At 52.1% G+C, this 27326-nt stretch overlaps 1 protein-coding gene and 1 long non-coding RNA gene across 4 annotated transcripts in view; one reads left to right on the top strand and one right to left on the bottom strand.

Annotated features, from left to right (window-relative positions):
- The first annotated feature begins 1854 nt into the window (after positions 1-1854).
- Positions 1855-27326, top strand: part of TBX5 (T-box transcription factor 5) — a 46712-nt gene continuing 21240 nt past the window's right edge. Inside the window, exons 1-6 of one of the 3 annotated variants that reach the window (XM_041488811.1) lie at positions 1855-5506; positions 13007-13182; positions 14546-14640; positions 17122-17241; positions 17999-18146; positions 20192-20344. In XM_041488811.1, the coding sequence (XP_041344745.1) occupies positions 13036-13182; positions 14546-14640; positions 17122-17241; positions 17999-18146; positions 20192-20344 (663 nt within the window). In that variant the 5' untranslated portion in view covers positions 1855-5506; positions 13007-13035. Of the gene's footprint in view, positions 5507-10166; positions 10517-12849; positions 12872-13006; positions 13183-14545; positions 14641-17121; positions 17242-17998; positions 18147-20191; positions 20345-27326 lie in introns of those variants that run through there. The other 2 variants (XM_041488809.1, XM_041488810.1) reach the window with 2 other exon arrangements.
- Positions 3234-9008, bottom strand: LOC121364996. The gene is made up of 4 exons (XR_005956940.1): positions 8803-9008; positions 6723-6813; positions 6116-6319; positions 3234-5974 (listed from the first exon to the last, which is right to left on the bottom strand). It is a non-coding gene; the product is annotated as an uncharacterized LOC121364996 (long non-coding RNA).

Genomic DNA, 27326 nt, shown 5'->3' with positions numbered 1-27326 from the left:
GAGCCCACCAGCTCTCCTAGCCGCAGTCTGCCTGGGTGGGGAATCCAAATTTTCCCTTTTCCTCTTATTTTCACCCGTTTTTCCCGGTGTGATGCCGCGGGGGGGGCTCGGCCAGGTGGCAGAGGAGCCGAGGAGTTTCTGGGGCAACGCGGAGTGAAGAAGGAGCACCCACGGGCACGGGGGAACCACGGGCTGCTGGGTGGGTGGGAGCAGGCTCCAGTCCCCCTTTTGCACTGAAATTCCCGTATTTACATGGAAATGCTCAGATCCATCCTCCCCCCGAGGCCGTGCGTGGGGCTGGGTGTTTTCTGGACACCCCAAAAATCTCTTCCTGCATCTGTGCCTGTGCATCCGAAGGCGTCTCCGCCCGGATCCCCACACGCAAACAGAGGATCAAGACGTGGAGAGAGTGCTAACATGAATTCCTACTGTGGGAAAACATGCTGCACTTTGATTATTTTTTCTGTGGTTTCCAGGCTGTTTGGGCTGTAGGAAAACGAGCAGATAGAGCGTGGAGGGGGAAAAGAAACCCATCAGGCAATCCAGCTCTCAGCGCTGCTTTCTAGGTTTTTGAGAGGCTGGTGGGGAAGAGAAAAATGCGGGGAAAATATGGTTTTCGTTAAAAAAAAAAAAAAAAAAAAACCAAAAAAAAAAAAAAAAAAAAGCCAAGCAGTTTTGCTGGGTTGGAAAGAGGGCAGAGAGGCAGCTGTTCCCCCCTCGCCCTTCATCCCCCAGATCCAGGCCCGCAGCAGTCCCTCCTGCTATTATTGTTTTTTAGGGCAGAAAAAGCAAATCTGGCTGGCACCAAGTGAGAGCCTTGGCTGGCGTGGGGTGAAGTCGCCTCTCTTGGGGCTTGGGCAGGCAAAACTTTGAGCTGGGCTTTTTGTGGAGTCGTTTCTCTTTCGAGGAATAAACACGGGCATGGAGAGGAGCAGGACGCTGCCTGCTCAGCAGCGGTGCCGCGGGGCGCGGGGCGACCCTTGGGGGGGCTCGGAGAAGGGGCCCGGTACCTTTCGCACAGATTTGCTGGAAGAGCTTCCAAATTCTTTTCCAAATATAGCCCCGGGGCGGCCGCCCGGCTCGCAGCTCCTGCGGGTGCCCTTCACGCAGCCCAGGGGGACAGGCGCGACCCCGGCAGCGGGGAGGGAGCGGGGACGGGGTGACCCCCGTGGAAACACGCGTGGAAGCTGCAGGGCCCATCCCCATCGCTCTCCGTTCTCCCTGGACACCGAGCAGCCTTTTGTTTTGCGAGGGAATGGGCTTTTTTGTCCCTTCTGCCGCGCTGTCACCGCCGGTCCTTCCCCAAGGGTGGCACGGTCCCCGCTGCCCTGGCCCGGGCCAGCAAGGAGGGCCGAGGATTTCTTTTCCTATCCTGACCCAAATCTAGGAACTCCCACCCCAAAAGGCCCTGGCAGGAGGGGCTGCGTGGGGAGAACAGCGATGTGTCCACAAGCCTTCAGCTTTGGGGGGGGGCACGCGGCTTTGGGGACAGACCCCCTCCTTTCCCTCAGAATTCCCGTCCTGGAGTGAAACCCGGGCTGGGGGAAGGAGGCAGAGCCTGGGGGGCATCTGGGGTGAGGGAACCCCTCCCCGCCAGGCCTGGGAGCCTTCAAAGATCGTTTCCCCCGCGATAAATGGGATTTCCACCCGCACCCCCCCGTCCCGCAGCCCCTGGTTCCATTATAAAAGGCTCCGCTTGGGATATTTCACCCCCATCACGTTTTTATAGCGAGATCAAGGACAAACTTGTTGCGGGTCTTCGGGATTTTTTAATGTAGTTTCTTTTATTTTTTTTTAAATTTTTTCAAATTCTTTTCGGGGTATAGCTCGGAGAAATTTGCGGTTCTCCCGCCGCAATTAAGAGGCGGAGGGAGCGCGATCTTGATTGCTCCTGCTCGTTCTGCTCGCTTCGGAGGTGGGGAAGGGGAGGGGGAGACGGGACGACGGGAGGGAATTGATTTTAGATTTCTCTTTTATGTCGGGTCTGGTTTCTGGTGATTAAATTTCTCTCTTCTGTGGACTGAACCTCGGGATAACTGATTAATAACATGCCACTTGGCGCCAACACGGGGTCTCGAGGCCTTTAATCGGCAAGATGCACAAGAGAACAGAGAGAAACACAGAGCAGGACAAAACTCCACCGACTATTTCAGCCTGCTGCTCTCTGCCTCGGCGGATTTTTTTTTTCCCTCCCCCTCATCTTTTCAGTATTTCCTGCTAAACTCGTAAACTTTATTTGATTTACAGCTATTTCATGAACCTGCTTAAACTAACATGTGTTCCGTCTTGTCCGACTGAATCATAAAAACAATCTTGGATCCAAACGAGATTTTTTTTTTTTTTAAAGGAAGAAACGAGTTATTAATGACAGAAAATAGACATTGTCTTGAACGGCGGCTCCTCGGGCCCCCGCAGTGCGGAGGTTGGTGGCTCCTGTGCCCGCAGCCTGCGGGGGGACCCGGGCTCGGCTCCGCAGGTCCCACCCGGGCTCCGGGGGAGCTTTTTTTGCGCAGAGATTGGAGCGCTCCTTTCCCCTCTACAGAATTTTTCGCTGGAAATGAACGATTTTCAAGCCAAAATGAGCTGGTAAAAGCATTAACCCGCGGCCCCTGCGGTGGCAGCCTGGCAGACACACAAGGGGCAGGTAAACACGCCTGGCTGCCCCCCAGAAGTCCCAGGCAGGAACGAAACCAGTTCCAAAAATTTTCTCCAGTGGGGTGAAAGCAGGAATTTTTTTGTGCCCAAAACCACAGGACAGAGAAGCAGGTATCAACAGGAACTGTTGATAACCATGGAACAGGTATAAATCTATAGGATTGGATGGATGGAAGCACACGCGGGCTTATAAAAAAAAAAATCAGATTTACCACACCGAGTACTGACACCACCCAAATATTCAGCCCCGATTCCCACCTCTGCTTGTGTGGAAAAGCTCTCCAGGGAAGATACCTGCTACCCTCAGAATTAACTCCCTGACACTTCGGGAAGCAGGATAGGGCATCCCACTGCTCCCAGATATCGCTGATGACCCGCGGGGCTCTGCCCCTCCAAAACCGATTTCTCTGCTGCGCTCGGGTAGCTCAGGGCCCTGAAGCTGCAGTTTGGGACCTCACCCAGCCCTGGAACAAGAGAGGAAATGCTAATTTTTTTTTTTCTTTTCTATTCCTCCTGTGATCATTTTTTTGGTATTTAACGTTTTCTGAACACGCACACAAAAGAAATCTCAATAGCTCTTTGGGTTATTGATATAATCTGTATTTTTCCCGCAGAGATAAAAATGGATTTTAGGATGCTCGTGATACCGGTCCAAGGCCGAGCCCACAGCCACCCCCCGCCTCTCTGGGAGCGTCTCCCGCTCCCGAAATTCGTGGATAGCCGGGAATACAAAGGATAATGTGGATATCCAGAGCGGCCGCGCTGCGCTGTCGTTCGGCGTTATTTAGGGCAGGGGAAGAAAAGCGACCGGGGGCGAGAAAAGGGGGGGGGAAACAGAAAATGGGGAAGAAAAGAGGCGAGAGGGCTTGGAAAGGAGAAAAGAGGGAAAGAAAAATGAGTTGGAGAGAAAGGGAGGAAGAAATTCGGCCGGGATGAGGGAACTGGGGATGCCCGGGGGTTCCCCCCGCCCAGGGCTGCTCTCCCCGGGAGAGCGAGGGAAGGAAAAACATTCACAGGTGATGCTTTGAGGCTTTTTATCAGACACAGAAAAGATTCAAACCCTGCGGGATCGGGCTCCTTTTGCCACCCCCGCTCGCCCTCCAAGGTCAGGGCAGGATCGCTCTCAGGGAGAGGCACGGGGCGCTGAGGATTTCCCCTTTTTTGCCCCCATTTCGTTTCTGCCCAGGCAGCGAAGAGAGCGAAGGCCTTATCAGCTTTTATTTTCTCCTCGGGGCCGAGATGAGGCCCTGACTGACGCCCTGGTTGGGCAGAGCAGATCAGCCCGGCCGTGCCCGCGGGGGGAATGGAGCGGGGATGCCCCGTGCCAAAAAATCCCCCACGGCAATGGGCACGAAGAGAAATGCAGCACAATTCCCTCTTTTCCTGAGCAACACTGGGGAAAAACTGGGGAGGGGGTGGTGGACCCCTGTCTCCCCGGAGTCCCCTCCCTGAGAGATGTCTTTTGGAGGGATCGGGGAGAAGAGAATGGATCCCTTCTGCTCCATTGGGGATTAATTTGGGGATCCTCACGCACTGCTTGGCATCCAGGAGGAAAAGGGATCTTCACCCCACGCGTGGGAGGTGCGGAAGGGCAGCGCTGTGCCCGCGCCTCGCCAAGCCCTGCCTCTGCCCGGCTCCTTCTTTTTCATTTTCGTCACCGTTCCAAAGCCTGCAGCTCGCCTGGGAAATTAATGGGCTCAGGGAGGGGAAAAGGGTTTTAATTGCAATTTTTTTTTTCTTAAGGTAGCCAGAAGGGCGGGAAAAAAACCCCAACAAACTAACAAAAGCCAAATCCAAAACAACCGAAACCACAAACTGTAAAAGAAAAATGCTATTCACCTGTAATGCAAAAAAGGAAAAAAAAATTTAAAAAAAAAAGAAAAGAAAAAGAAAAAAGCTCGAGCCAGGTATCTACCCCCGAAGGCTCGTCTGAAGCAATTCTCCAGCAATAAATACAGGATTTTGTAATGGAAATAATGACACCACAGAACTGTATTGGTGGGACTTTCATACAAATATTTTGTTGATACCAACTCTCAGATCAGTGCAGTCAGTCCCTGCCCCCACGACTGAGGGGAAAGAAAATAGGAAACAATTGGGAGGAAAAACCCAACACATATTAAAAAAAAAAATACAAACCAATAAGTGAATGGACAAAAATGCTTCCAGAGAGGAGGATTATTTTAAACACTTGTTTGCTCCCAGGTGCGTATTTCGCCAAAGCGAAAAGCGGCCAACAAAAGGAAAATAAAAGCAAAAAGAGAACTGGTCCGAGAGGGGAAGTAAATTATCTAAAAATGGAAAGGAAAAATAATAATCCCTGCTAGGAGGGAGCTGATTTTCTCTGAAAATATGGCAAGGAGGAAAAAAAAAAGCGTCGGGAAGCCACAAGCGCTGATGTCTCTGTATTTCATAAGCCGGGCGGCCGCGCTGCCCCGTCCTGGGCAGGACGAGGAGCCGCGAAAGAAAAGCAAAAGCCTCTTCGATTTGGTTAAGCCGACCCAAAAAGTGATTTTAAAGGGGTGTGGAGGGCGGGCGGGGGGAGAGTGAGTTCACGCTCGGCACTATTTCTTACTGCTGACACCTCGACCCCACTGCGAGCCAGCACCCCGGCCATCCCCCTCCCTGCAGCTGCCCGGGAATTCCCGCAAGGAGAAAGCTCCGGGCCAGGGACACCCTGCAGGGGCCGTGCGGGGCTCCGGCATGCGGGGCTCCCCAGCCGGGGCTCCCCGCCGCCCGGGGCTGCCCGGGCCGGGTCCTGCGCGCCCCAGGAGCTAAAAAACCGGGAGGGAGCCCGGCAGGGCTGCGCGGAACTCGGGGGGACAGGCACGGAGCAGCCACCCCCACGGAGGTAAGTGCTCCACGGTGCTTGGGGCCGTGGCTGCTGGGGAATGCGTGTGGGGGATTTCTGTTTCTGGATTATATATAAATATATATATATATATGTAGGGACAGTGTGGTGCATAGGCGGTGCGTCCACGCCGATCCACTCGCCCGCCTTCTGCGTAGATTTGCGCCCACTCCCACTGAGCTGGGCGGAGGGTGGGGGTAGATTAAGGCTTGTGTGCACCTAAAAATCTGCCTTTAAACCCTGGGTAAAACGTAAATATCCATATAAAACCAATAGCGGATGGGGCAGGGATGGCTTGAGCTGGAGGAAACGCTGTTGGGCAAGTGTTTGTGAAGATCTCGTCACCTGCACATCCACGCGCGCGATTTTTGTGCTGTGCCTGGGGGTATTTCCGTGCACAAACAGCCACGTTTATTCACGAGGAACTCTTGGATCCCAGCACTCGTGCGGTCGCACTGCACGTTTAGTCTAAAGATATCAAATAAATAATACATGGAATACATGGGATAGAAAAATCGCTTAAAGGCTTGAGCGAGGAGGCATCGTGTGTGGGGGCGTGTTTGCAAACGGGGTGTCCGCACTCATACACGCACATCTGTACTTAAATACCTGTATTTACGTGTGTCTGTCCGCATTTCTGCGTGTGCTGGTCCTGTGCCCCCTCATCCTCCCGCTCCCGGCTGTGTCTCATTCCCCGGCAGCAGCAGCGGGATCCGGGCTGCTCCAGCCCCGGAGGCCGAGAGCGAGCGCTCCGCGATTCCCGTCCCTCGGGGCTGCGGGGGGACCTCAGGGGACACCGGGAGGTGATGCCGGCTGCGGGGGAGAATATTTCAGTTCTCATTTCGGGTGAGGTCTTATCCCGCTCCGCTGCCAGCACTTTGGGCGCTCGGTGCCAGCTGCAGAGCCACCCTCCTTGGGTTTTTCCCTTCTCTCGGGGAATTTTTCTCTCCATCCCGGATATTTGGGAGGACTGACAAGCACGGCCAGATCCAGCAAATGGGGGCATCAGGGTTAAGGGGGCCTTTCCCTCCCTAACCCACTTCCTTTTTATTTTTTTCCTCCATCCTTGCTGGTGATTTTCCTGCGGGCCTGGCTGCCCCGGAGCGCGCAGAGCTGGGCCCGGGAGCTCGGGGCAGAGCAGGCAGGGCTGGGGGTGCGGGGGGGCTGCCTCGGCCCCTCGGCCCGAGCAGGGCTGGGATGCCCGCTGGGAACTCACCTGGGCAGCCTCCGGCTCCCGCGCGTCTCCTCGCTCTTCCTTAGGCGCTGCTCTTTATTTCCCCGCTCCCTGCTTCTCCTCCTCTCTTTTTCTGTTGGAGGAAAAAACGCTTTAGCACTTTTTTTTCTCTGTCTGTGTATGTGTAATTTTTTTTTCCTTTTATTTTTCCTTTACTTTTTAATTTTTTTTTTTTAATTTGAGTGAAATCTTCCTTCTACCACCGCGTGTGCATCCCAAAATTTCTCCAAATTAAGGGAGAGCTGGGACACGGGGCAGCGACAGCGGCATCTCTGCAGCCACTGGCTGCACTTGGAGGGATCTGAAGGGGTTTGATTTTTTTTTTTTTTTTCCCTTGTCAATCTCATTTGGCAAATAATCGCCTGGACTTATTACTTTTTTTTTTTCCTTCCCTTTTTCCCCCCTATATTTTTTTATTTAATCAGAGTAAATAATTGGTTCTCGAAGCACACTCGAATTCGTGCAAATAGCCAGGTTATCATTTACTATATATAGCCCAGCGTGCTTGCTTCCAGAGGCGCCTGAGCGTTCATTGAACAAGTTTCCCGCTAGCTCTCACAGAATTATTTGTTTAGCAAAAGAAATTCAGCTGAATAATGGCAATCCCGTTGGATTATTTAACTTGTGGTGAAGAGGGAGTTTTGCTTCCGCTTTCCCCCTTTTCTGCTCCGAGGACGGGCGGGTTTCCCTGACGTTCCCAGCGGCTCCGTGCCTGCTCGTGTATGATACAAACCCCTCACACCCCCATGCCTAAGTCTGCCTTGTGAATATCTATATTTATATGTATAAACATACATCATGCAGAGGTCGCACGCACCCAGCCACGGTTATTTTGCGTTTCACCGAATGGATTTCTTTTGGGGAAAAAAAAAAAAAAAAAAAAAAAAAAAAGAGCAGGAATCTCTCTGACAGAGCTTTAAAAAGAGGAGAATAATACAAATTAACCTTCCATTACTGCTGCAGTCAACCATGACAGAATAGGCCAGTTGCGTGGTTGGTGACGTCTCCGTGTCCTATAGGAGCAAAGCTCGTGAGATAGCAGCTATCGCCTTGAACTCTCTTTATTTTATCGGAGTATGGCTGGTAATAAACAGTAATATTTAATTTGTCTGAGACCACAAACCGGCTTCGAGCTGGAAGGCTCCTCGTCTTGCCCTTCCACTCCTGGGGGAGCCTGAATTGGCCGTTCTTTTTTTCCCCAGCTGCCTTTTTTTTTTTTTTTTTTTTTTTTTTTTTTTTTTTTTTTTCCCCCCTTTTCCCCCCCCCCACAACCTGCAGACGGAAATAAATTCGATTTATTTGCATCGTTTTCAACTTGTCTTCAAGGTGTTTGAGAGCTAGTTTGGCACTGGAGAGGTGAGTGCTTTTCTAGGCAGCGGCCGTGCTCGGGTTCGCTCTTCCGAACTTCAGGATTTTCACTTCTCCCTTCCTTTCCGCCGAGGGGAGGGAAGCTCTTGCTCTCTGCGAGAAACCTTTCTCCTCGTTGCTTTTGCTTCTTTTTTTTTTAATTTTTTTTTTTTTAAGGAAAAACCCGCTCTCCTTTCGGGGATGCTCGCAGCACACGTGCGGCCGGCCGCGCTCCCCGCGCGTTTCCGCGGCTCCCCCGCACCGCCTGCCCGCCTGCCCCGCTGCCTTCCCGCACCTTCCCTCCGCGTTTGCAGCTCTCGGAGCAGAGCCAGGACCAGGGAAAGGCTCCGCGGAGCCTCCGCTGCCCGTTCGCCCCAGGCCGGGGCCGCTCCTGCGGGGAGAGGAGCGCCCGCTCTGCTGCCTCGTTTATTTGTGTTTGGAAGGGCTCCACGGCTCCTTTCCCCTCGAAAAATAATGAAATATGGGACAAGCTTCGCTCTGTTTGTTTAAGTAGCATTCTCTGGCTTATTCTCTGCGGCTACAAGTGCAGTTATTTTATTATTCTTATTTGCAAGCGTTTACTGTTGGCTGTTTCTTCTCAAGTAGCTGTTGGGACTGGCGTGCACATGGGAAGGGTTTGGAGATGCCAAACTACACCCGCGGACTCACCCCCCTCCCCGAGAGCCGCTAGCCCCCAGACTTTCCCCTTCCTCACCTCAAACTTTCAGAGGGCTCCGGTGTTATCGCGCCCTGCGAGAGCTGGGAGCGAGGGTGGATTTGCTGAAAACTTCCTCGAAACGCCAAAAAAAAAGAAAAAAAATAGAAGAAGAAGAAATTGTCTGAGAGGCAGAAAAGAGTGAGGGATTTTTTTTTTTTTTGGATGGGTGGGGGGGACGGGACAGAGCGGCGAGCAGAGGGTGGGGGCAGCAGCAGCAGCAGCAGGAGGAGGAGGAGGGTGGGCAGAGCAGATCTGAACCATGCCATTTATTCCGAGTCTTATCAAAAATCCGCCTCGCCAATCTGGTTCTCTTCAGCCTGCAGAATGCGACAGGGAGGCTGTTTACCCTGCGCTGACCTATTCAACTTTACCCTCCCAATAATACATTAAAAAAAAAAAAAGGGAGAGAGCGAAGGAAGATGCAGATAAACCCCCAGCCCCGCTCCTCGCTGACGGCTTGATTATTTGAGCTCCGGGGGGCTGCGGCCCTCGGCCGTGGCAGCGCGGCGAGGGTGAGGAAGAGGATGGCAAAGGGCAGGGGAAGGAGCCTGGATGCGGCCACAAGCGGGGACAAGGGACACAGCCCCGCGCACACAGCCCGGGGCCTTCGGTCCCGCTGAGCCGCGTTTTTTGGGGGGTTTGTACTCATTAGGAAAATCTATTTTAGGGGAACACCCCGCACCCCCCAATAAAAGGCCTCTGTGAGCACCAGCAAATTTAGAGCTGGGTTTAAATCCACACCTCCGGGTGCCTTTGAGGGCGGGAGGGGGAACTGGGGGTGGTGCGAGGTTAGCGGAGCCAGCGATTTATTTAGGGCTGGGGGGGCAGGATATTCCCAGACGCTGAATTTTCTCTTTGGTTGGGAGAGATGGATGGAGGAGGGAGGGAGGGAAGGAGGGAGGGAGCGGGGAAGGAGGTAAAGGAGAGGGGGAGGGTTGCTGCGGAGTTTGATGATTGTCTTTGTGCCTTGTTCTTGTTTGCCGGCCAGAAAAATAGGCTGGAAAAGGAGGTTTGGGGGGGAGGGGGCGGGAGGGAGGGCTGTGGGAGAGGGAGTCTCTCCGGAGCAGGATCCCAGCTGGTTGGGCAGTGGGTCCCGGCACTTGGCGAGCGGAGCTGGACGAGCCCACGTCACCTCCGCGCTCCGCTCGGCTCCTCCGCGCCCGCGCCCGGCTCCGCGCACAGCGCAGCGCCGCGAACCTGCCGGAGGAGCGGGGGTTACCAGCCGCACGAAACTTTTTTCTTCTTCTTTTCTTTTTTTTTTCCGAGAGAGTGCTGCTTTCTTTTTCTTTCGCCTTCGCGCGCTCTCTCTTTTTTTTTTTTTTTTTTAATTACTATTTTTAATTTTTAAATTATTTTTAGCTGGGCAGCAGCAGGAGTGGGCTGGGGAGAGCTGCATCAGATCAGGCTGAGAAAAGAGTGGGGGTGGGGGCTTTATCTTGGTCTCAGGATCCTTTCTAGTGCGTCTGACAACCTGGAAGTGTTTGGAGAGAGCAGGAGAGAGAGAGAGAGAGAGAGAAGCAGGCTTGCATTGGATAGATTTTTTTCTTCCAGGCTGGGTTTTCACATGCTGATCCGCAAATATAAATAAATAAAAGGAAATATGCACACGAGAAGCCTGATCCCATTGTAATTTCCATTGCAAACGGGGGAAAATAGAGCCACACATTATATATGTGGAGATGCATTGATTGCATGGAACTCAACGAGCAAGGTAACGGCTCTCGCATTGCCATGTCTGTCCGTCGGGGTCTGTCCGTGTGTGCGGGTGGTGAGCTGTGCACAGCCAGAGCGGCACCGGGGCTGCGAGGCCTCGGGGAGAGCAGCGGGGGCTGGGGGGGCCCGGGGCGAAGCCGGAACAAAAGCAGAGGGTGGTGATTTTATTCTATTTTATTTGATTTTTTAAAATTCCCCCCCCCCGCCCCTTGTGTTTTTTCCTCTCGCAAACCCACTCGGCGCTACTTTAGCAAAGCGAGATGCATTTTTCATCCAGCCACCGCGGCCTGGTTCTGTCAAGCTCCATTTCTTCTCAGAAGCTCTTTTAAGGGGAAAAAAAAAAAAAAAAGAAAAAAGAAATTAGAAGCCACGGATCGCCAAATGCTCTTAGTTGTGGGGTTATTTTTTGTCGTCACACCCTCTGTTTTTAAAATGAATATTTTTATATCTGCTTAATTATGTCTGGGCGCGGAGAGCATCGAGGAGGCTCCGCTGGGCTGGGCTGGGCTGGGCTGCCATGGCTGGGTCCCTCTTTGTTTTAATAAACATGCTTTAGGGTTTTTTATTATTATTTTCCCTCGCTCTACCCCCTAACCTTGCCAGCTCTAGGGGAATCATAGCTCCAAGCTGGAGGGGAAATCGATTACAAAATGCATAAGCAGCACTTCCCAAGGAAAAAAAAAAAAAAACACAAAAAAACCAAAAACAAAACCCAAAAAAAAAAGACACCACAACAGTCCAGGAGGAAAAAAAAAAAAAAAAAAAAAAAAAAAAAAAAAAAAAAAGGAGGAGGAGGGGAAGAGAAAAGCCTTAAATGGTCCCTGGAGCTGCGGCTCTGCCCCCACGGGCTGGGCCCGGCGCAGCGGCTCCCGCAGCGCCCCGCGCACTTTCCGCGCTTTCGCTTCGCCCTTGGGTCTGCGGCGGGTGCGAGCTGGAAAAAAAAACCTTTGGGAAGAGAGGGAAGGAGGGAGGGACCGGGCACGGGCCGTGCCTGCACGAGCTGCAGCTCCAGAGGTGCGGACCTGGAGTCCCCTCGCTTTTTGTCCTTTTAAATTATAAATCCGTCCTTGTGTGCGTTACCCGCCACCAGCGGGAAGATCATTTTCTGCCCCCTCCTTTCCACTCCCAATTTTCCTTCGCTTTTAAAGGAGAATTGCCTTTTTCTCGCTCTCTCTGCTCGATTTTGAACAGCTTTCAAATATCGTTGCAGGGCGAAGAACTCATTTAAAAACATTCTCATGTATTTAAATCCAATATTGCCTCCATATGGTTGGCCTTTCAAAACTGAATCCCCTTCTTTGAGACATGCAAGAAATATTTTTTTAAAGCAGCTAAAACTCCCAACTCCTTAAGAACAATAAAAACCTAACAGATAATTCAATGGCTTTTATCTTTTTTGGTGGGCTTTTTCTTTTCTTCCTTTTATTTTTTTTTTTTTTGTGTGTGTTGCTATGAAACTTTTACCATTCCTGATAGAGCCTTTAAAGCTAAGTCAAAATACAGTTTTAAAGCTCACTGCGGTTACTCACATCAGATATAAACCTTGTAATTTTTAAGCTCGTTTTCTCTGCTGGTGCAGTTTTATCCTAAATGTTCTGACTTCGTTCACTCCAGCCCCGATTCCACCCCCCGTTCACCAGCCCGAGTCCTCGTTACCTCTCACAGCGTTTGTCCGATTGATTTATTTGCACTTTTATATTGTAATTTTCTCGTCCATCCTTTGCTTTTCTTGTAACTGCCCGGGGTAAGAGAAGAACAGGCTTTTAACATTTTTCCTGTTTTATAAGAGGTGCAAGAAGTTGAGTTTTCCTTGGGAATTGGGTGCTAGAAGTGGCCTCGTGTGTCAGTGGTGTTTTCCTGCTCCAAACCGGAGCGGGGTGAAAGCTTCCACTTCCCTGGGAGGAAAGTTGGGACTTTCAACCCCCCGGGCCGCAGCGAGCCGGAGGAACTGGAGGTGGCCGAGCCTCGGGGGGGGGGGGGGCTCTGGAGCCCCCACCTCGAATCCCCCGACCTCCAGAGTCATTTGTGCCACGAGCTGCTCGTTCCACAGCCCCTCGGGTGCCTCGCTCCCCGCGCGCTGCCAGGCAGCCCTAAAACGCGCTGTTTACCTTTTCCAAAAGATGCATTCAATAATACCGCCTCCCCCTTCCCCTCCCTCCCCACCCCCCCGAGCCCCCCTTGAAAAGAGATATCCTGCTAATAGAAGCTAAAACCAACAGAGAGACACCCTACCTCCACCCCCAGGCCCCCCCCAAATCCTATCATCCCTTGCGGGCTGCGATAATAAATAAAAGTCTTTATTTCTCCCTCTGCCAAAGTTAAAGGGCCTTGCTCCCTCCCTGGGCAGCTGGAAGTGAGTGTTGGGATGGTCGGGGCAGCTCCGGCCGGCGCTCGGAGCCACCCCGCCCGACCCAAATCGATCTTTTATTAAACGTCAGCATTGACTCGTGCGTCTCTTATCTGTGCTCTCTCCGATGTGTGCCTGCAGTGGGGGATTCGGCGAAGGAAGCTCGTAACATGGCGGATGGCGAGGAAGGCTTCGGGCTGCCCAGCACGCCGGCGGATCCGGAGGCCAAGGAGCTGCAGGCCGAAGGCAAGCAGGACACGCAGCTGGGGGCCAGCAGCAAGTCGCCCACCTCACCGCAAGCAGCCTTCACCCAGCAGGTAAGCACCCACGCCGCTCCCCGTCCCTGTTCATTCGCCCATCTGCCCCTTTTCCCCACGTTTGCCCCCGCCCCAGCCGCCTGGTTGGGTGAGTTGAGCCCCCACGCGAGGGCAAAGCCTCACCTGCCCGTGGGGCTCGGCCTGCTGCCCTGTTATTCCAGGCCGTGCTCAAGCGCCAAAGCTGCGGGGATGCGGCCCTGAGAGTTTTGGGGGTGTGGAGGAGCAGGAGGGGAGCAGGACCCCAAAACACAGCGAGGGGAGCCCGCCCTGCAGCGGCACCCCCACACCCACCAGTGTCCGCGCCCGAGTGGAAAAATGCACGGGCGAGCACCCACGGAGCGGAGATGCCCTTATATCTGTATATAAATGTATATATTTTGTACATATCCACATCTGTGCGCCCCTTGCACACCCGGGCGGGCACAGCCGCACCCCGCACCCCCAGCGGGCACGCGCAGGCTGAGCCACCCCCAGAGGGACACTTGGGGTGTCCCCGATGCCCTCCCTCAGCCCTCGCCCCCCTGGCACTGCGTGTGCCGGGACACGCGTGGGCTCCGTGCGGGATCTCCGTGCTCCGAGCCACCCCTCGGCTTCTCCCCGTGCTGGGAGCTCCCAGCCCCGGGAGGGGAGAAATGCGGGGAAAGGAGATTTTCCACCGCGGTCCCGACTGTGGGGTCCCCAGGCAGGTACCCCCATGGACCCCGCTGCCCACGGGTGTGGCAGAAGGCTCGGCAGGGCCAGGGTGGGCACCGGGGCACCGGGGGTGTTTGGAAACGAACCCCAAAGTTGGACGGGGCTTTTTTAGTGAGGGGGAGAAGCGCTTGTTTCGGCTGGGGGTGTCCCCTGTGCCCCCCAGCCCGGGTGGAGGGATGTGCTGCCCCAACCGCAGGGCTCGCAGCTCTTGGGTGGGAAGAGAAAATCAGAGGGCGAGGGGAGCAGGGTGACACCCCGCGCCGCTCTAGCCTGTGGATCACCCGTGGGACGGTGCGAATCTCCTCCGCTTGGCTCTGGGAGCAGCCGGGGCATTTCTCTGGGAGGATGCGGTTGGAGCCGGCTCCGGGGGCTCCCTGCCCTCGCCCCCGTCCCACGAGCCCCGCGGCCTGCAGGACCCCGCTCCAGGCCTGCCCCAACAGCATCCCCGGCCTGGAAAACCCTCTGGCGGGGGTTATCCCGGGAATGCCCCGAGCTCCGGCCCGCAGAGCCCGGCCCTTCCCCGGCGAGGCCGTGCGGGGCCCGGCTGCCCTGGCGGGGCTGTCCCCGCTGCCCTCGGGGCTGTCCCCGCTGCTCTCGGGGCTGTCCCAGTCCCCTCGGGGCTGTCCCCGCTCCCCTCGGGGCTGACGCTCTGTGCCTCCCCGCTCCGCAGGGCATGGAGGGCATCAAGGTGTTTTTGCACGAACGCGAGCTGTGGCTGAAGTTCCACGAGGTGGGCACGGAGATGATCATAACAAAGGCCGGGAGGTAAGAGCAGGGGGGCTCCGCGGTCCCCTCCGTGTTTGCGGGGACGGGGGGACACACCCGCCTGGACGGGGGACACCGGGCACCTCCCTGGCACGGGGACGGTCACAGTTCTCGTGTCCGAGCCCCCCGTGTGTGTGTGTGCCACTGGCCGGCCGTGGAGAGCCCTCCCTGCCCGGAGAGAGGCGGCAGAAATTGTTTCTTCTGGCTTCTTTCTTAACCAGAACAGTTGGGTCATTAATTCCGACTTCAGGCCTTTGGAAACTTTCCAGGCGAACGCGAGTTGCAACCACTTGGCCAAAAAGCAAACTTTGTTTAGAGCAGCTCCGTGGGCCATTATTATTACTATTATTATTATTATTATTATTATTATTATTATTATTATTATTATTATTATAGCACTTTGGCTCTCCTGCTCCCCCCTCCCCCAAAGTTTTATGCCGTTTTACAGAGTTTTTTATTTCTTTTTGCTCACTCTGGAGCGAATATACCCATCTCAGCCACTTCACCCTTTTTAAAAGTCTAGGCGGTCTTAAGCTACTGTTTATAGAGAGATAACACGCTGTTTAGATGCAGAGATAGATGCGTCCGCAAATAAATATCATGTGGGTGTATTTCTATGCGGGTGTTTATCTGCGTGGGTGTGCGGAAAAATATGCAGCCTTGCAAATCCAACTTTATTGGGGTTCTAATCGGTTCCATGAGTGGCTGTGTAAACCTGATCCGCAGATATTTATATGTGGACGCGGGTGTTTTTGAGGGGATTTAACATTATCCTGGATATTAACGTGGTGGAGGGTTATTAAATTGAAGAGTGGCCAGCGAGACGCAGTAAAAAAGTCTCTCCAGTCCTAGCAACAAATTTGGGGCAGCCCCAGGGAGGATTTTTCGTTGTGGTTTTTCAATTAGAATCCTTGGAGAAAAAGGGAAAAAGCCTCCACGTGTAGGAACAGTTTCAGATTGTAGGGACACAATCAACAAGGCAGAATCAAACTTTCATTTTGCTCTGTCAGCTGGTATTTGTTGTGGTCTTCCAAAATTTGCCTGAAGAGGGAGGGGGAAAATAAATATCGAGCTGGTTGGATAAAGTTTTAGTGAATAGATGTCGCCTTCCCCTTGAACCTCGCTGCTGCGAAAATGGATTTGAAAGGGGTTTGTGGCCAAGGGGACATGGGATGGAGTCGGTAATGGGACCTCCCGAAAAAATCCGTTTTACAGGGACCAAAAAAAAAAAAAAAATCCAACTCTCGAGGGGAGACAGAAACCACCTTGCAGAAATTTCAGACCAAAATCTCTGTGGACAGAGATCTCATCCGGAGAGCAATAAAAGAGACGTTTACAGGCAGGGGCTCGAGGGGAGATGCGGGCTAGGTTTCCTTATTTGTGTCATTACCCGCGGTTCTTGTTGAAGTCCCTGGTCCGGCTGCTCAGGTGCTTTCCATGGAGTTACAGATTAATCTCCAGGTGGAATTTGGTTTATTCTCCCTAAAATTTAAAGTTCAACACCCGCTTCCTTCGTTGGGCGCTTTTCGTCCCCCTTCAACTTTTTAGAATCGAATTAAAGCCCAGCCCAGGCAGGATCCCGAACCACGGAGAAGAGCGCGGTATTTTTAGAGGTGTGGGACTTTTTCTTTTTGGATTTTTTTTTTGTTGTTTATGTGTGTTTTAAGTCCAGGGCTCCATTTTCATCTGCTTTATTTTTAAATATTTGGAAAGCTCGAACTAAAATAACAGCGTGGTTTAAGTGCCTGCCTTGTAGTAATGGAAAATATTTCGAAAAGCCCCTGCCTCGTGTGTATCCGAGGGTTTCCAGGGATTTGTCAGGTGTGTTTGCTGCTGTCTCGGGCTGATCGCAGGGCTGCTCACGGATTTTCTCTTCCACCTGAGTGCGTGCAGGTTTTTTGCTCCGCATCTGTTCCTAGAACCTCAAGGTGTTCATATAAATGTATTTTAAAATGTTTCTATTTCTACATGTGTAATACATGAGAACATATTTCTATAAATGTATACATTTATAGAAAGATATATAAATACAATTTTTATAGGAGTATCTATATTATAACTTTTAAAATAAAACATTTTTTTGGCCAATTTCCTCTCCTGTTCCAGCTGTTTATGGAGAGAGGGAAGTAACTTGCTTCCAAAAGTTCTCACGCGCAGATTTGTTCAAAAAACGAAGATTCAAAACTTTGGTGAAATAAATAATTAGTATAAATACAAATAGACTAGCAGACACACGAGGAGGTGAATAAACAAACCCGCCAGCCTCGAAATTCCGATTTTGCTTTGATAAATCACCCGGTTCGCCTCGGATGGGACCCAGCACCACCCAAATTTGTCCCACATGCCGGGGAAGATCCACCTGGGAACGTGGTTTAACCCTTTTGTTAAATGTTCTCCCCAATGTCTCCTCCTCGCACACGCACACGAAACCACCTTGGCAAACTTTGTTTTTATTTAATTATTTATTTATTTATTCAACAGGCGAATGTTCCCCAGTTACAAAGTGAAGGTCACTGGACTCAATCCAAAGACGAAGTACATCCTGTTGATGGATATTGTACCGGCGGATGACCACAGATACAAATTCGCGGATAATAAATGGTAGGCACGCGTGGGGGAGAGGGACGAGACCTCAGGGCTGCCCGGGGGGGAGAAATCCTTCAATCAGCGGCTCGTCCTTCTTTTTCCGTGCAAAATGCTGGGCTGCAGGAGGCTCACCTGGGAGTAGTGGGGTGTTCCCACAGCCCCTGGGAGAGAAATGCATCCAAAAAAAGGGGAAAAACCGCAGGAATTTTGTCGCAATTAACGAATCCTGTTTGACAATGAGATTATTTGCTATTGTGGAGCTGATGGTTTAATTATATTAAGGAAGGAAATATCGCCGGGCAGGAAAATCTTTAAGGATTGATTCGTTGCTCCGGGCCGTTAATTAGGGAAAGGGGAAAGATGGGGTTAAACGGGCGAGCGGCGAGAGCCATCTCCGACGGGAAAGGTGCCAAAGAGCTCAGTAATTCCCCGAGCCAGCCGTGCTGGAAATGCCTTTTCTCCCCGGCACGGGGTACCTGGCTGGGAGGGGACGGAGGGGCAGCTAGAACCCACAGGAGGAGCCCCAGAAAGGGAGCAGGAACCCCAAGAGGGGATGGCCGGGGAGCAGGAACCCATGGGGGGCTACGGCTGGGGAGCAGGAGCCCATGGAAGGGGATGGACGGGAGCAGGAGCCCACGGAAGGGGATGGACGGGAACAGGAGCCCACGGGAGGGGATGGACGGGAGCAGGAGCCCACGGGAGGGGATGGCCGGCAGCAGGAGCCCACGGGCCGTCCCCAGGCGGCCGCAGCTCAGCCCCGTGTCCCACGCAGGTCGGTGACAGGCAAGGCAGAGCCGGCCATGCCCGGCAGGCTGTACGTGCACCCCGATTCCCCCGCTACCGGAGCGCACTGGATGAGGCAGCTGGTTTCCTTCCAGAAGCTCAAACTCACCAACAACCACCTGGATCCCTTCGGACATGTAAGTACCGGGGCTGGGACAAGGGCATCGTGCTGTCCAGCACCCACGGGGTGTGTCCCCTGCCACCGAGAGCGTGCCAGTGTCACCCACCCTCAAATCCAGGGCTGCTGGGGTGTTGTTTCACCCCTGAGAGAGCGGGATGAACCCCCAAAAAAATAGAAGCATAAACCTTAAAACCGGGTTGTTTCGTGGGAACTGATGACAGACCCCCGGGACCTGGAGTCGGCGAATGGGTGAAACTCTCCTGGCTTGACTGAGTATTTGGTCACCCTGATTTTAATCGCATGGCGAGTCCCCAGTCGTTAAAATCCGCCCGCTGCCTCCGGGAATTTGCCTAACAGGTAAAATCAATCAGGCATAATTAGCGGAGGAAATAGGACCTAAAACGATGTGGATCCCTCGATCAGAAGAAGGAAAAAAAAAAAAAAAAAAAAAAAAAAAAAAAAAAAAAAAAAAAAAAAAAAAATTAAAAAAAAAAAAAGGAAAAGTAACAATAATTAAAGACAATTAGAGAACTTGAAGTCCCGCTAGAACTTCTAGGGCATTAAAAAAGTTTTTGCGAGACTCGTGGGGCCGTGAAAATTTGTGTGAATTCTGCAGCCAGGAACAGCCCTCCTTCGAAGGTCTCCAAAGATGCGAGTTCCTCTGAGCAAATATATATATGCATGTAAGAATAAAATATATATATATGTACATATATATATATATAATATATAATTGAACGAATATGTGACTCCAGATCCCGCCAGCCCTTTCCAAGAGTGGATTTTTCTCCAGTCTCGTTTCAACACTTCAGTTTCATTTTTTCCAAGCTGTTTTTTTTTTTCCTTCTTCTTTGCTTTTTAATGATAAATTTTTTGCTATTAAATCCTCGCCCACGTGGTAGCCAAGAAGTGAGAAGGCTTTAGGGGAGAGGAGGCAGCAGAGTCCCCAGCCCACCCCAATGCTGAGCATCATTTACAAGCTCTCCTTTGCACCTCCATTTGCGGCGGTTGATTTCCTTTTTCTTTTTATAATTCGAATTTTATTTTAATTCTAATTGAGCTGGTGCAGAAGGGGTTTGCAAGGGCTGCTTCCCAGGGATCAGGACCTTTCCTGCGGGAAGAGGGAGGGGAGCAGCGCAGCCGGGGGAACCCATCCCACCCCCGGGGTGCTTTTGGGGAGAAGGGGGGGATCCGGCCCGGGGGAAAGGGGCCAGGCATCCCTGCTGGGAACAGGCGGCTCTGGGGAAAAAGTCCCTCCAAACAAACCCAAGACGCTGAGGGGACAATAAGGGACTTCAGAGGAGGAGCTGCGCCAGGAGCCTCTCAATTAGAGTCGCTGTAATGAAATTAAAAACCATTAGATCGTTCACCGTTGATGTCTACGACTTTCCTGGATGTCAAAGCAATTTGCTTAAACCCCCGGGACGGGGGAGGCGGCGGCGGGACGCGCTGCGTCTCGCTGTCGCCAGGGTCCGGCAGTCATTATCGGGCCCGAGCGGCCCCCCGCCGCCGCCGCCGCCCCCCATCTCCCCCGGGATTAACCCGGTACCGAGCAGGGCCCGCTTTTTATCTGGAGCACCGCGACAGCCCCTCCCGGCTCCGCCACCGTCCTCTGCGGGTGGCTGGCGGGAGGGATGTCCCTAAAGCCCCGAATCCCTCCAGATCTCTTCCCTCGCCCTTTCTTCACTCTTTACCCCCCTGCGATGGGATGGGCGTGTTGAGATGCCCCCATTTGCCCCCATCACGTGTTGGGGGAGCAGCTCTGGTCCCCCCAGGGGTTTGTGTGGACGGAGCAGGGCTGGGGAGGGGGGAGCAGGTGAGGGAGCGCCTTTGACAGCACCCGGCCCTGCTGGGCTCCCGGGCGAGTTTGTGCAGAGATCCGTGCCCCTACCCCAGCACCTCCATCTGCCCCTCCAATGGGCTCCTGAAAAGGGCAAACATTTTGGGGAAGGGGCTGCGGGTTCCTGCTGGTGTGTGTCCTTCTCCCGTGGGAAGGGGGGGATGCGCCGTGCTGTGCCCCCTCCATTCCCACGGGATGTTGTCTCCTTCTCCTCTGCCCAGATCATCCTGAACTCCATGCACAAATACCAGCCCCGGCTCCACATCGTGAAAGCGGACGAGAACAACGGTTTCGGCTCCAAGAACACCGCCTTCTGCACCCACGTCTTCCCGGAGACCGCCTTCATCGCCGTCACCTCCTACCAAAACCACAAGGTGAGGGGCAGGGCCGGCCCCCGCCCCGCAAACCGCATCCCGCTCCTCGCCTCTTCCCGCTGCTCTTCCTGAGAGACTCAGCCCCTCTTCCCTCCCTGCTTCTTCTTTCAGCCCTTCTTTTTCTTTCCACTCCTTCTTTCCTTCTCCTTTTTCTTTCCTTCCCTCTCCTTTCCCCTTCTCTATTTCCTTTCCCTCTTCTTTTTCTTCTCTTTTCCTCCTTCCTTATCTTCTCCTTTCCCCCTTGTCCTTTCTTCTTCTCCTCTCCCCTCCTTGTACTTTTCCTTTCCTACTCTCTCCTTTCCCCCTCCTTTTTCCTCTGCCTTCCCCTTCTCCACTTCCTTTCCCCCTTCTTTTCCTTCTCTTTGTCTCCTTCCTTTTCTTCTGCTCTTCCCCTTAGCCTTTCTTCTCCTCTCCCCTCCCTGTACTTTTCCTTTCCTTCCTTCTTTCTCTTCCCCTTTTCTTCCTCTCCTTGTCCTCTTCTTTTTCCTCTCCTTGTCCTTTCTTCTTGTCCTTTCCTTTCCCTTGCCCATTTTCCTCCTCCCTTCTCCCTCCTCTCCCTTCCCCTTTCCTCTCTCCCATCCCCATCCCATCCCTTCTGTTATTCCTGGCCACACAAAGCATCCAAAGCCGGGCTCGGGGCGAGCCGGGGAGGGGGAATGAGCTCACCAGGATGCTTTGCTCACATGGAGACGACCAACCGAGGAAGTTTGCTTTATCTTCCCCCCTCCCCATGGGTCAAAGGCTCCTAATCTGGAGGAGGGAGCCGGGCTCTCCCCTCCGCGGCCGGGCGCTGATAACCCGGCTGCCCACGGGGGGCTGCAGGCTTGGCAGCCGGGAGGCCCGGCCAGGAAAGGGAGGCTCAGCTCCCGAGATCAGGCAAACAAACCACGAAAATAACGGGATGGGTTTGTCTTCTGCTGGATTAGAAAAGGGTTGGGCGGAATAAGGGTTTTCTTGGTGCTGTCGTTGCCCTTCTGTGAGGAGCCCGCTGCTCCCGCTCCTTCCCTGCTTGGGGCTGGGCTTCCCCACCCAGCAGGGGAGGAGGAGGAAGGCTGAGTGTTGAAGGCAGGGTGGTTTTCCACAGGGATGTCTTTCACCAACTGTCCCTTGCCACAGCCCCATGAAAACTCAATTTCTTTCAGCAAAAAAGCAAATTCCTCTCCTAATCACATAAAAAGCACTCACTATAAACCTGTGCTTACAGGCAGGTAGGATGGCTCCTTTGTACCCAATTTCTCAAACAGAGAAAAGTCTTTTAGCACCCAAAAAATCCTGGATGCTTTCCTGGAAATGCAGGTTCCTAAACCTGTGTGAAATTATTGCATTTCCTCCATCCAGCAGCTGACCAGCAAGATGCAGAGAGCAGAGCTGGGCTGGAGAAGAAAGAGTGTTCCACCATAACTAGGGAGAAAGGAAAATACTTCCCTGCCCTTTAAAATAGGAGCTGCTGGCACGGCTGGGACAAGCAAACAGAATCCAAATTGAGTCCTTGCCAAATTATGCCTTAAATTATAACTCCACTGTGGATGCTATAAAATCAAGTTTAACTTCTGCTTGATGGATTTGCAGAAAGAATATAATATTAATAGAAGTGGGAGTTAATAAAACAGGACACACTGCCTGCTTTAAAGGCATTTCCCGAGCAGAAAACAGACGTGAATGGAACTGCTCTCCTTTGAAGAAAAACGGGGCTGGTTTATAGGAAAAGAAATGATCATGCAAATAAAACGAAAGCAAAGCAGGAACATGTAAGTACAGTAGTTTGGGAAAACTGCCATGCTAGGAGGAGCAGGAATATTTGATTGTAAATCAGCAACATCTGTGTGATAAGAAATGACATCTGTGTATCTGACACAGGCAGGAATCCCCACAGACACACCAGGACACATTTTACACACCCCTGACACATTTTACAGGCTCTGACATCCCTCTGCCCCCTGACACACACATTCCTCCCCGTGCTGCTTGCAGTCAGGGGGGGAACAGGGGAAGAGTGGCTGTAGCCCCAAGATAAAATCCCAATTGGAAAAGATTGAGCCATAAAAAGAAACCAGGGGATGATCTTCTCTGAATGGCATCTCCCTGCAGGGAAGGGAATAAAAGCTGCAGCTCACCCCAGTGCAGACAGGGAATGATATTGGGGTTGATGCAAATGCCAGGGAGAAACATCCTCCAGCTGAGGTGGCTGAAACTGAGTTGGGGTCTTTTCCACCAGCTGAAACCCGAGCTCAGCTTTCACAGCTGAGAGGTTGCTTGGAAAACCAGATTTTCCTCTTGTAGCACAGGCTGCATTTCCCCCAGCCATAAAGGATGGCAGCCCCCCACATGTGGGGCACCCCCAGTTCTTGCTGTCAGCGCACTGCTAATTTCTTTCCCCTTTTTCTCTCTCACCTTCACCCCTCACCTGTAGCTCATCCCTCATGCAGTCTTTCCCATCCACCCCACCCAGCCTCTGACATACTTTACACAGAGTTGTAAATGTGTGTGTATTTTACACACACACAAAAATTCATCCCTGCATGGGGTTTAGGTTTCAAGAGCTCTGTTCGAGCTGAATTCTCTTACAGAATGAATTGTGTGACCCACCCCAAAATGCATTTGAGTCCATGCTTCCACAGCTTATAGAAATACCTGCCTGCTTCCAGATAGGTCAATTTATTTCAAGAGCACAGCTGCAATCCCAATGTAGGGCTTGTGCTTATTTCCCCTGATATTTTAGACAGCCTGAAAAGATATTTAAGCACCCTGGGATCTCCCTCTCCTCAGCCCTACTCCCCAAAAAGAGGCTTAAGCTATGAAGAGAGTTTTGGTGAAATTTTCAGGGCGGTTGTCAGCAGCTCCATTGGTCACCTCCCCCCTCTCTGCTACCCTGAAAAACACCCCAGAAATATCGAGGTGTTAAAAAAGGTCACATGCACATTTCATTTCCTTGCCATTTACACAATGGGTGCTTGCAATCAGGTTGATTCCCAAATATTAACTTTCCCTGCAGTTAAGCACCATTTTGCTGTAGCTTAAATCATTGTGTTACTGGCTTGTATTTATTAGGTATGAGCTCTCTGCTTAGGACCAGGAAATGAACCTAATAGACAGAAATAATTAAGGTTCTGCCCTCATGAGGGTTCTTTCAAAAGCAAGAATTCACAACAATTATTCTCATTAATTTTTACAACCTACTTTTCCCCCCTTAGCTGGACTTGGACTTTATATTGGTTCCCCCTCCTCAGGATATCCGGTTTTATGCTGATTTTTTTCCCCCCACCCTAAGTTATTTAACATTCTTGGTAGCCAAAGTTCTTTTAAGGAAACATTAGCCCCAGCTGGGATGTTACACACACCCAGAAATGCTGTGTGCACCAGGGAGGAGCAGGGCAGGACATGGCCAAAGACTGGATTCACTGCCAGATATCTGTTGGGATTTCTGAATAGAGAGGTTCATCCTTCCCCTAAAAAGACCCAGTGCTAAAATCATGCTGGTGAGTCAGCTGGTGCTCCATTCTGGGAGTTCTGGAGAGCTGCCTGTCCCCTCTGAGCACGTGGCTTCTTGTCTCTGTCTTTGAGGGCTGGAGGTGGGCAGGTCCTTGGGGTGGGGTGTTTTCTCCTGAGAGCTCCATTTTCCCTGTCTTAGGTTGCAGGTGGCCACGTCCACCACTTCAGCAGAGGCCACCCTGCCCTGCCTGGGGTCATTGTCCCTTTCTTTCTCCATCTGGCTGGCAAGAGGGGACAGCCCCTCTCCTTGCCCAGGGCAGACTCTTCTCCAAAGAGGGGTCCCCCAAGTGCTGGGAGAGGCAGAGCTCCCTGGGGCTAAGCAAGGTGAGACAAGTAGCTCCTCTTCATCACCAGACCTGGTGGCTTCTGTGCAGCCCTGGGGCACCTGAGGGTACCTGCAGCACCTGGGGCACCTGCTCTCTCCCTGACCCTCTCTGGGGCTCCTCATGATCCTTACTGCTGTTCCAGGCCTTGGTGGGACAGTGCTTCCTTCCAGGGGTCTCATGCCCTTCACAACTCTGGCTGAACCAGCCTCTTCTGTCCCCAGTCTTGTCCCTGCTCCCTGCCAGCCCTGGGATGGGGTGCTCAGCCAGCCCTGAGCCCCTGGACCCTTTTGGTCCCCAAAGCAGCCCCTCTCCTCAAGCTTGGCCAAGAGCCCCTCTGGATCTGGCATCCATCCTGCCTGCAGCCTCATCTCCTTCCCCCAAAACTCCGTGCCAGGTCTCTCTTTCCATCCTTGGTCCTTGTGCCCCGGTTCAGGCAGCAGCCTCCTCACTGAGCCCCTCTGTCTCACCCCAGTACCTCCAACCAGCCTCCCAGTCCCTCCCATTTCCTTCACTGCCTTTGGGTTCAGCATCTTCTCCCCTCTGCCAGCAACTCCCCCCATCCTTCTCCTGGCCTTTACCCTGGGCTCTGAGTTCCAGCTCCCCATCCAGCCCCTCTGCTTGGCCCACATCTCCCTGGGCTCAGCAGCCACCTTGTCTGCATCTGTTTCTCTCCTCCCCCTTGTCTGGTCTGGCTTCCTCCTCCATCCTGCCTTGGTTCCCATCTGGGCTATGTGAGAGCCAGGCAGAAGAAGTCTCTGTGCTCCCCACCCCACGGGAGCCTCCCGTGGCTCCCAGCACTGCCAGCTCCAGCGGTGGCACAGCTGCTCCAGGTCCCTCTCTGTCACCCTGAGCAGGACCACAGGCACCTGCAGGCCAGGGAGAAATGGATCCTCATGGAGAGGGGAGGACCATGAGTGGTCTGCACTCTCAAGGGTGATCACCTGCACCTCTTCATCACTAAATGGTGATTTCCTCCTCCTGCTCCCCCCCCCACCACCAATCAGTTTTAAGTTCTCCAAGTAGACCTGAGTGAGAATTCAGAAATTAAGAATTCACATTCCTTGCAGAACATTCCTTTTCCAGAATGCCCAACCCTTCTTAGTTTCAGAGGAGCCCACAAAGATCAGGATGTATGGTTTTCCCTTAGCTTAAGTGCTTAAAAAAAAGAAGTTGATAGCAAAATTTGTAAATAAAATAGAGCCTGCAGCACCTGGTGTGGAGCACATCCCCTCTAACAAAGTTTAAACTTTGTTACAGCTTCTAAAGTGAGAAACAATTGAGTTTTGATTAAGTTATTGATAAAGATTAATACAAAATGGTAGTTTTGATTTTGGCCATAATGATATTCGTGAGCCCTTAGGCACAAATCCCACATGTCTGTGGAAAAGGAAAAAGAAGCAAAGCATCTTTCCTCAACCCAACTCAATGCAAAGCTAAATTTTGTCATGCTGGAGCTAAGGCTGCTGTTGGGAAGGTCTCAGCAGAAGAGCTTTGTGGCCAATTAGCCCAGAGAAAGGAGTGCAGGGGAGCAGCCCAGGGATTCCTTTGGGATTCCCAATTCCATTGGGAACTGTCACTTCCCATTAAAGTGAAGATGAACCCATAGGTCAGACAAGCCCTGAAAAGTGGAAACCTGGGAGGCTTCACCCTGCAGAGCTCTGCTCTCCAAGGGTCTGTGGCAGCTTCAGAACCAGTGAAGCTTTGCCGTCAGTAACAAACACACAAACAAAGCCCTTCAGTTTTATTGAACCTGTGCTGTACAATTCAGCCCTGGGCACTCTGTCTTAATGACCTCGCAGGACGTTGTATTCTGTTTTATTTTTCATGAGGTAATTGTCATTTGACTTTCTGACAGCTTTTCTTTCCCCCTGCCCCCCGTGAGTTACAGTCAATTAAACTCAGTTTTGCTGTGGCAAAGCTGATCCAGAAGAAGGTTATTTCCACCCCTGCGTTTGCTTTTCCACCTCTAGAATCGTTTGGAAGTCAGGCAAAAAAAGTGGCCAAATGAAATATCTTCCACAGGTTGTTTGTTAAAGCAGGGATTCACCAACATTTTCTCTGTTTTCTAGTTTGTTGTGTACAGCTTTGTTAAATCTGGCTTGGGCTCTCCTGGCTTTGTGGTGGCTGATGCCATGAGGTGTCACCTGGGGAAACTTTGTTCTGGGAGCTCCAATCCATCTGAAGGACACCAAAGGTCCGAGAATTAATTCTAAACCTGTAGTCCCTGGTTATCAGATGCCTTCAATCCAGCAGATCCTTAATTTTAGGGAGGCTGAAGTTGGCTGTGATTCTCTTGGGGCTTTTGGCCACCAGCACCAACACCTTCGTTTGTAAGTGTGTTCCTCGTGTGGGTTAGGGGACTTCTCCTAAATCACCAGATTTGCAATATTGAGGTCCCTTTCTGATATTTTGGCTGCTATTTCGTGGGTCATTAAAAGCTTGAAGAATCAAACGGGGCATTCAACTGAGGGGCTTAAACAAGGGGCTGGAGCACTGCTGTCTCCTCCTCCAGTGACCAGAGCGCACTGGGGACCTGTGAAGGCACTGCCACCCACCCCAGAGCCCTCTGGCAGTCCCCATGTCCCTCCCTTGATTCCAGCAGGGAGCTGAGGCTCCCAGTGCAGGCGCCTTGGTTAAAATGCCTTCGGTCAGCTTGGGATGAATCTGGCCCTTTGTGCCTTTGTGTGCTGGTGCCAATCCTGTAAATCCTCACTCACTGAAGGACTTCACTTATGTGAGCAAATATTGCCATTGGGGTCGGCAAGGGAGGACAACTCCTACATTTACAGGGCTTCAGGAACATTCAAAATGTTGAATAATGCCTATTATTCATTCTAGAAGAGTCACCACCTTCAAACCGATAGGCAGTTGCTTTGCAAAATACACAGCTGGTTGTGTAATAATTCAGGGCTTTTAATTACAAAATGCACCTCTGTTTTATTGCTAGAGAATGGCTCAACTGGCAAATTGACCCCAAAAGATTGTTTGTTTACCCTTCTCTTTGAAATCTGAAATGAGGGACAAAAAAAAAAAGTGCCAGAAGTGCCAAGGGCTTGTTTATGTGCTGAAGTATGGTCCTGATTTAATGGGAATGCCTGTGGAGATAAGTGTAAGTGTGGTGGGGGGCTCAGTGAGAAGTTTGGGGCTGAATGAGGCAAAAATGGCAA

Source organism: Pyrgilauda ruficollis, unplaced genomic scaffold (assembly GCF_017590135.1).
Source record: "Pyrgilauda ruficollis isolate IOZ18807 unplaced genomic scaffold, ASM1759013v1 scaffold9, whole genome shotgun sequence".
Lineage (NCBI taxonomy): Eukaryota > Metazoa > Chordata > Aves > Passeriformes > Passeridae > Pyrgilauda > Pyrgilauda ruficollis.
This window is presented reverse-complemented; position numbering and strand designations above follow the sequence as displayed.